Here is an 8,587-nt window from a genome sequence, read left to right on the forward strand (position 1 = left end):
GAGAAGGGCGTGCCTCCGAGTGTGGGAAGAGGGACGGGAAGAGGGGGGAGGGGGGAGGGGAAGAGGATTTTGGTTTGTGATTATGTTTGCTTGTTTTCTTAATGATTGCAACCCTCCTTTAAATATGTATATTGTAAGATAATGTTTTTTAAGCTTATTCAATCCAACTAATAGAATAAGCAAAACTACTATAATTAAGCAACTTAATTGATTATTTGGCTTATTATGCAAAAAATGATGCATTTCAATGGTAAATGCTTTGGTATTGTATATGGAAGGTTGCGAGTTTGGCTAACGTGCCGTGTTAGCCAAAAATTTGAGTCGGTGCCACGTAACCAAACACTTGAATAGCGTGTAACCAGCTTGGAGAAGGCGTACGTCATTAATATGTCATATTTGATAAAAAAAAAAACAATTTTGTAAGTTTCAAGCTTTTATGCAAAAAAATCAATATTGTGGTAAATACTTAAAAATGATAAACTTAAGGACTTCTGTGCCATTTTCATTATCGTTTAGATATTTGGAAAAAAAAAAAAGTTAATCTGATTTTGTAACAAATATGAATAAGAAAAAAGTTTAGATGCAAAAATTGTAAGTTAAGCATATGTTTGGGGATATCTTTTGTAGGTCAGTCAAAAGAATAAGGTCTCAGTATCAGTCGTGTTGGGAAATATTTTATGGTTGAGCCTGCCGTGGTACACTGGTACGAGGACGAAGTTGTTGGTGTCTCACAATTATCCAACCCCACTCACCCTTCTCTTAATTTCTTAAATAATTTTTTTTGGGGTTTTTACAGGGTTTGTGTGTATTTTCCCATACATTTTCTGTACATATTATATATCATTGACACATTCAAGCCTCTGAAGACAAATCATTCATCCATGGCTAACGCCAGAACTGATAAAGAAGCTCTCAATAGCATCTCACTTGATCTTCCACCTCTTCTGATTCATAAGGTATTTCAAATGCAATCTCTTTCTCTCTCTCATACGCACACACTAAGCATACTTGTGAAATAAGTTGACGAAATTGCTTCTTGTGATCGGGGGATTTTTTTTTTCTTTCTGAAATTGTGCAAAATTATTGATAAAGATGGTTTCTTTATATGTAAATTTTGGTGGGTGTCTCACGTAATCACAGACACATGGACTTACTTAGTCAGGCAATGCCTTTAATACGAGACGTGATGACGATAATTTGTATCGCTGCAAGATTTTATGTTTTGGGAATTGGGTTTTTTCAGATCTTTGAAATGTTTCTTGAAAATTCGTCTACAAAAACAGCATCTTTCTGTTGGTTCTTACTGTTTCTCACACACATAGTGTAAGTCGCCCAGCCAATTACATGTTTTTTGGGAGTATTTTCTTTCTTTCTGATTTTATTTTAGAATTTTCTGAACAATCGTTCATACACATGTTACGTTTTGATGTAAAATTCTGGTGTCTGAATCTGAGCAAACTTATGCAAGTTTTGGTGGAATTTGGGTTGATGCAACGATTATATGTTTTTTAGTTTCTAGTGAATTTGTGTTAATATAAGAATTACAGAATTCTATTATTAGACTCTACTAAAAAAAATAAAAAACCATCTATCTTGTCTTCCAGATTTCTGTTCTAAGATTCGTTACCAAATTCGCCAACATATTGCATAGTAAATCAGACATATGAACTATTTAGCTACCAAACCTTGTTTTTTTGGCTCTTTAATCAGAGATTTAACTAACCCAAGATCATTATCATTATAATTATTGAATTAAGAATTTTGAATCTGGATGTAGACTGATTTCATCGTGACATCCTTGCTGCTTAATGAGAACAATGGCGTATGGTTGACTTTCGAAAGTCAAACGTCAGACTTTTTTCATACTCCAAGTTCATTTTTTTTTTTAAAACTCCCCATCATTTTTAGCTTCTAAAACCGAATTAATATTGATGTCGTTCATCCCTACATGGAGAACACTGAAGTTTAAAATTAAATACTCAAACATGAACGCTTCTAAACAATGGCAGGTTGAACAAACGAGTGAAATAATAGAAGTTACTACAACAAATGAAAAAACCGAAGTGGATGCATCCAATCAACATTCAAAACCACAACACCTCATCTTGGAGATACCAGAAAGAACATATAATAACACCTCTATCGAAGATGATGTCAGCATGAACACGCCATTAACACCACAAAGAACTCCAAAACGAGTAAACTTTTCCCCAATGCCTAGCCCTAATTACGTTTATACCAAACTCAATGAATCATCATCAAGTCCTTCACCATCCAGAGGTAAATCCATCAAATCCCTCCTTCCTAAAATAAGTTTCAAATTCAAAAACAGAACTTCAGAGATCGAAAAGGCTGCAATCCTAGCCCTTGGTGGCTCACCATCAGAGATGAGAGGAAGGGTAAAAATGTCAAGAAATTTATCTTTTACAAAACTATTCACCCCAAGAATGAATAGAACATCATCTCTACCCGTAACTCCAATCACCCACTCAAATCCGGAGTCTGTTCATGGTAGAAACAGCATAGAAGTAAGTCTTTCTTGATTTTTGGAGCTCATACATAATACATAATACATTATACATTATGTAATGTTATCATCTGTTTTAAACTTTTCATATCAAACATGTTGGATTCAATGTTTTACAGAAAGTTTTGATCGATCGGGCTATGCATCGTTCAAATTCTGTTCCTGCTTTGATTAAAGATGAAAGTATCACACAGATAGAGTCTTTAGGTGGAGTGTTTCGGATAATTCCAACTACAACAAAAGTTTCACAAGGAACTCATCTCACCATAAATGTCGATCCTACAGTTGAACCTGGTAACCTTCATAAATCAATTAGGGTTTAGGTTAAAATCCATCGTTCAACTATTTGTTGTGTCCAATTTGGGTGATTCGTTTTGTTTAGATGGAAATGGTGATGAACGAAAGGGTGAGGATATCAGAGAAGAAGAAGCTGTTTGTAGAATCTGTATGGTTGAACTACAAGAAGGTGTTGATGATACCCTAAAAATGGAGTGCAACTGCAAAGGGGAATTAGCTTTGGCTCATAAAGAATGTGCTATAAAATGGTTTAGCATCAAAGGGAATAAAACTTGTGAAGTTTGTAAGCAAGAAGTCAAGAATCTGCCTGTAACTCTTTTAAGAATTCAAAGATCTCAAAGCCATGGTTTGAATGGAAATGGAGGTATGAATGAGTATGAAGGAGTTCGATACAGGTAACATTTTCTTGTTTTTACATGGTAAATATTTGATTCATGGGCATATAAGTAATTTTGCAAAGTGTTTTTTTTTTTTTTTTTTTTTTTTTTTCCTTTTTATCAGGGTGTGGCAGGATGTGCCTGTTCTTGTGATTGTGAGCATGCTTGCTTACTTTTGCTTCTTGGAACAACTTTTGGTATGTCAAGATTTAAGAACCCTAAATCTTGAATCTTTTTGAAGGATAAATTTGTGTTTCTGATATTGGTGTTTTTGTAAAAGGTTAACAAAATGGGATCTGGTGCAATTGCTATATCTCTGCCTTTTTCTTGCATATTGGGTCTCCTCGCATCAATGACATCAACAACAATGGGTATTTTCATCACTTTCACACAAAACCGGAGAAAAACCATAAGCCTCTAAAGAAAAAAACTTCATCATATGACAAATTATTACAATCATAAAAACTAACTCAAGTCATCCCAAATTACACTAAAACCTTTCTACACTATAAACAAAAGAAGAAAGAAAGAATAAAACTTAAATATATTTTATAGACATCGATCCAATCTTTTTACACTACCACAAATCCTTTTTTTTTTTTTTTTTTCATATTAGGGAACAAATCTCAAGAACTAATAATTCTGCAATTTATGTTTAGTGAAAAGACGATATGCATGGATCTATGCAATAGTTCAGTTTGCTCTTGTGGTTGCTTTTGCTCATGTTTTCTACTCAAAGGTAAAAGCACAATTAACCGATTAAATGTTAATATTAAACTATATAATATCAATTTTAACTATATTAACAGCTCAATGTGACTGGGGTTCTATCGGTTTTGCTTGCTACATTTGCTGGATTTGGTGGTGCAATGTGTGGGACTTCAATTATTTACGAGTTCTTGAAATGGCGGGGAAGGTGGCATGACTGGTCAAACCAACCTCCAGCACCAGAGGAGCCGCCACAAGGTGGTTCGCCGGAGACAACAGAGCCGCAGCAGCCTACAGTATCCGGTCAAACCAGCGAGTCTAGTCAACACCCTAGACCATAATAAGCTTTTTTGATTGTAAAAGCAAAGTTTGTCATAATGTGTATATGGAATATAAATAATATAAACAGTCTTTTAAGAACTTAAAATTTTGTATCACTGATTCCAGATTTTAACAAAAGAAATAAGAAATCATATCATAATTTGAACTCAATTTCCTATGAAAATCTTTTGCTATTAACTCGGCTTAAGTTAGTACAAAACCGGTAAAAAAAATCACATGTGAAAACCACCATAACCGCCGCCAGGAAAACCACCTTCAAAATGAAATGTGTAACCACCACCACCACCACCGCCGCCACCAAAACCGCCTGCACCAAAGGGGTTAAAACCACCACCACCGCCGCCACCCATACCCTCTTCAATATCTTCACCACTATCATATTTTGCACGCTTGTCATCATCACCAAGAACCTATAATTAAAATTATTAAATTAAAATTTTAAACAATCAAACAAAACATTTACTAAAATTAAGGTTTTAGAAACAACCTCGTATGCAGCCGCTATTTCTCTGAATTTATTCTCTGCTTCTTCTCTATTGTCAACATTTTTATCCGGATGCCATTGTAATGCTAATTTTTTATAAGCTCGTTTTATTTCTGATATTGATGAAGTTTTTGAAACACCCAAAATTTTATACCAATCCTTCCGTTGACTTAATTTCAATGCCTTTTCAGCCTTCATAAGTGCCTCTCGAATGCTCATATCCTTTAAAAATAATAATTTATAAACTTATTGCAACTAGAATAAAATAAGTTTTATGTAAAAAAATATATATAAAAAAAAACTAACCTGAGGAGATTTTTCTGCAGCGGATTTTATATCTGCAACAGCTCCTTCCCAATCTTCTGTCAGTAATTTAGCTTCACCCCTCTAATAAAGTTTAAAATTAGTCAAAATGTAAAATTACATAACATTTTTAATAAGTGAGAGATTAAATAAATTAAGAACCTGAACCAAAGCTTCAACATGTTCTTCATCAATGGTTAAGACTTCTGTGCAAGCATTTAGGGCGTCTTTTCCTCTACCAAGCCTTACCAAAAGCTTACACAACCCAAAATGAAGATGTAGATTATGTGCCACGTGGTCAGGGTCTAATGCAAGGGCAGATTTGTAATCTTCCACAGCTACACGCAGCTTACCCTTCTTTTCATTCTCTTCTGCCTGAAATTAAAAAAAAAAAAAAAAAAGTTAAAAGTTATTGTGAGAAAGTCAAACCAGGATCTATAGAAAGTTAAAGTCTTACACTTTTGGTCTTTTTAAGTAAATTCTTTAACCCAAAATATGCTTTTTTTAATTCAGTATGCTCTGGATCTAGGCGAAGCCCTTTCTGGTAATGCCTGAAACAATTAAGTAATTAGTTGCTTTTGGAATATTATTTTATTTGTTTTTAATTTTAAATAATAATAATGAAGAAAAAAAAAGAACCTTGTAGCTACATCATGATCAGCTAAATAGTAATAGGCGCGACCACGGAGGAGTAATGCCTGTAGATTATCCTCATCCTCTTTAAGTATATATCCTGCTTCCGAAATTACCCCTGCATAGTCCTTAGCAGCTAGTAATAACTTCACCTTTAGTAATTTAGCCTGAAATTTAAAGAAAAATATGTGACAGGTGTGAGTATAAAGAAATGGAGAAGATGAAATGAGGAAGCAAAAAAGCATAGTTACTTTTTAATTTTTTATATACCTGTGAGCATGCTGGAGAAAAAATAAGAACAACTTTATCAATGAAATCCAAAGCTTTTGTATAATCGCCTGAATCAAAGAGGTTGTTGGCTGTATCTAAAGCACTTTGTGCTTGATGCATTTGTGAAAGCTCCTTTTCAACAACTGAATTTCCAGGTTTCATTTCAAGAAACTTCTTGTAGCTCTTCTCGGATTCCTCATATCTACATTAGCCAAAAATCGCCTGAATCATATAAGTTTCTAATCAGGAACTATGTGAAATTATGTTTAGTTTTAGCTGTCTTTCAGAAAGATATAGTGATCAAGATTTCAAGATCCATAAGCTTAAACAATGTAAAATGCAAGATAAGATTGATTTTATTCCACAAGGGCTCTTAAGGTTACATTTTTATTGAATAACTAGGTGAGGTGATCTAAAGATTGCTATTATTATCAGAGAGAAATGAAAACAGAGTTCCAATATTTGTGAGAAATATTATATGATGTACTGAAAGCTCAAAAAAGAACCTGCACAACTGACGAAGAACAGAAGCCCTACGCCAATATGCTTCTGAAAGTGAAGGATCAGCCTCTATGGCAGCATTAAGATCGTTGATTGCCTCACTATAATGTTTAACTTTGATACTATGTGAAACTCTCTCAAACAATTCAGCTGTATCACCAGATTTTCCATCTGCAGTATGCATTATGCATTATGCAGTTTCAGTCAAAGAACAAGCGATAAAAATACAATAAGACAGTCAAAGGAAATTTCAGAATACTGCCTAATTGAAGAGCTCATACACACATTTCCATTGGGGGATTTCAGAAATTATAAATTAGGTTCTTTCAAACTTCAATATACATTCAATTCAACTCAGTTTCAGAGCTAATAATGACACAATAAGCCTAAATCTAAATCCTGGGCTTGAAATTCCAAAATCGAACGGTATCAATTCAAAATTTTGAACTAAACACCCAAATCCAAATCTTCAAATCTTCGTTCCTCAAAATACCACATTAGTATGCTTAACATACAGAAAACGAAATCACTTTCAAAGGACATGTCAATAACTAAATCATTTTGAAATCTATCTCAAACAGAACACGGCAGAAAACTTACTGTGATCTGATTGACGGGGGAGCTCATAATCAATAGAACACTAAATCACACATACGAAAATAGATGAAACAACAGTACCTAGGGCAGAAACGAGAGGTTGGAGCAGAAGGAGTTGGCAAGCGAAGACGAAGTGGAGTATGAATATAGTGTATACGAAGCCTCTCCATGCTACCAGATCCATGGCTGACACCATTTTCAATATCTTCATGGTCGGAGGACTGTATGTAGCTTCGAATCCAATACGTGGGACGATTTCGAGGATTCGAAGAAGGGTTCTGCGTTTTTGGAAGGGTTGATGTGTTACAGGGGTTGCGATGTCATTCCACGTAGACTAACCAATTAGAAACTTACATGTGTAACTTATTTAGGCACCGCGAAAAAAACTAATTGCCACGTAGAATAATTATAAAACTTTAACTGAAAATTATAATTTATAAGCATCCAACCTAACATAAATGCAAAGTCAAACTTATCTCAATCTGGTCAAATAAACTTTAGAGATTTACTAATCTTATAAGTACAAAATAACGATTTAATTAATTATATGTCTCTTGCTTTACGAGACAACTACAAAAAAAAATTATAATAAATAAATACTCTTGTTTGGGAACAATTTGGTTGAAAAAACGATTTACTAACTATATATTAAATTAATAACCTATAAAATAAATTTTTGTTAAATCATTTTACAGTACTTCTAATAATGCAAAAATATGGTTAAAGACCTTAAAATTAGCTTTTGGAGTTATTTTTAGGAGGCGTAGTTTTTCATGCATGTTCGTATTGTCACCTTACAAATTTATTGATGCAAGTCGGGTCTAGATGATAAAAGGTACTTTTGACAAATTTATGCCATTAATTAAAATGATATACACAAAGAAGAAAGAAAAAGCAAAGGTGCCACTCATAAGTGTTTAAAATGTTTGTAATGATGTCGGTTAACAATATCCAAATTTCGATGTACAAATTATATGTTTGAAAGCATTTTACGTCTTGAAATCTTGAAATGTTAAAAACATTTTACGATTTAGTAGCAGGGTGGGTGATTCCGGAAGCAAATATTTTTTTAAAACTCAACATCAATATTATTCGGTATTATTATTCTTCTAGTCTTATAATAGTTGCATACATTTATCTAATGATTAGTAAGTTAAAAATGAGATATGAAAACACATGACATCCCTAATGAAAAAAAATAGTATTAGCCGCTATAAAACTAAATTATATATATATATATATATATATATATATATATATATATATATATATATATATATATATATATATATATATATATATATATAGGAGCGTTCAATCGAAAACTCAACATCCCACTGCCACCACCTATCACCTTCACCCGTCTCCACCACCCATCACCACCGCTCGTCATCGCCACTTTCCACCCATTATAATCACCACCGCACATGTCACCCCCACCACCATTCACCACCACTACCACCAAACATCACTACACACCACCACCACCTGTGATTATGTGTATATAATCACATGCGATTATTTGTATTTAATCACATATGATTTATA

General features: G+C 33.6%; 2 protein-coding genes across 2 annotated transcripts; one reads left to right on the forward strand and one right to left on the reverse strand.

Moving 5' to 3' along the window:
- Positions 1–702: 702 nt before the first annotated feature.
- Positions 703–4,336, forward strand: LOC145161042 (uncharacterized). Its single transcript, XM_079080469.1, has 8 exons — positions 703–956; positions 2,010–2,528; positions 2,647–2,821; positions 2,910–3,219; positions 3,326–3,398; positions 3,482–3,572; positions 3,861–3,940; positions 4,011–4,336. Exons 1-8 carry the CDS (start codon positions 882–884, stop codon positions 4,248–4,250), a joined length of 1,563 nt encoding a protein of 520 aa, XP_078936595.1. The 5' UTR covers positions 703–881; the 3' UTR covers positions 4,251–4,336.
- Positions 4,278–7,344, reverse strand: P58IPK (DnaJ P58IPK-like protein). Its single transcript, XM_079080470.1, has 9 exons — positions 7,121–7,344; positions 6,448–6,613; positions 5,942–6,143; positions 5,678–5,838; positions 5,496–5,589; positions 5,201–5,413; positions 5,042–5,122; positions 4,739–4,957; positions 4,278–4,661 (listed from the first exon to the last, which is right to left on the reverse strand). The coding sequence occupies exons 1-9, from the start codon at positions 7,248–7,250 to the stop codon at positions 4,464–4,466; spliced, it is 1,464 nt and encodes a 487-aa protein (XP_078936596.1). The 5' UTR covers positions 7,251–7,344; the 3' UTR covers positions 4,278–4,463.
- Positions 7,345–8,587: the final 1,243 nt, after the last annotated feature.

This window comes from Lactuca virosa, chromosome 2 (assembly GCF_052849685.1).
Source record: "Lactuca virosa cultivar CGN04683 chromosome 2, Lactuca_virosa_CGN04683_v6, whole genome shotgun sequence".
In the NCBI taxonomy this organism is placed as follows: domain Eukaryota; kingdom Viridiplantae; phylum Streptophyta; class Magnoliopsida; order Asterales; family Asteraceae; genus Lactuca; species Lactuca virosa.

Coding starts and splice junctions, on each gene's coding strand:
- LOC145161042 (XM_079080469.1), top strand. CDS start 882: ATGGCTAACGCCAGAACTGATAAAGAAGCTCTCAATAGCATCTCACTT. Junction 3,220..3,325: donor TATGAAGGAGTTCGATACAG/GTAACATTTTCT, acceptor CCTTTTTATCAG/GGTGTGGCAGGATGTGCCTG. Junction 3,573..3,860: donor AATGACATCAACAACAATGG/GTATTTTCATCA, acceptor ATTTATGTTTAG/TGAAAAGACGATATGCATGG.
- P58IPK (XM_079080470.1), bottom strand. CDS start 7,250: ATGAAGATATTGAAAATGGTGTCAGCCATGGATCTGGTAGCATGGAGA. Junction 5,590..5,677: donor GATCATGATGTAGCTACAAG/GTTCTTTTTTTT, acceptor TAATTGTTTCAG/GCATTACCAGAAAGGGCTTC. Junction 4,958..5,041: donor CTGCAGAAAAATCTCCTCAG/GTTAGTTTTTTT, acceptor TTATTTTTAAAG/GATATGAGCATTCGAGAGGC.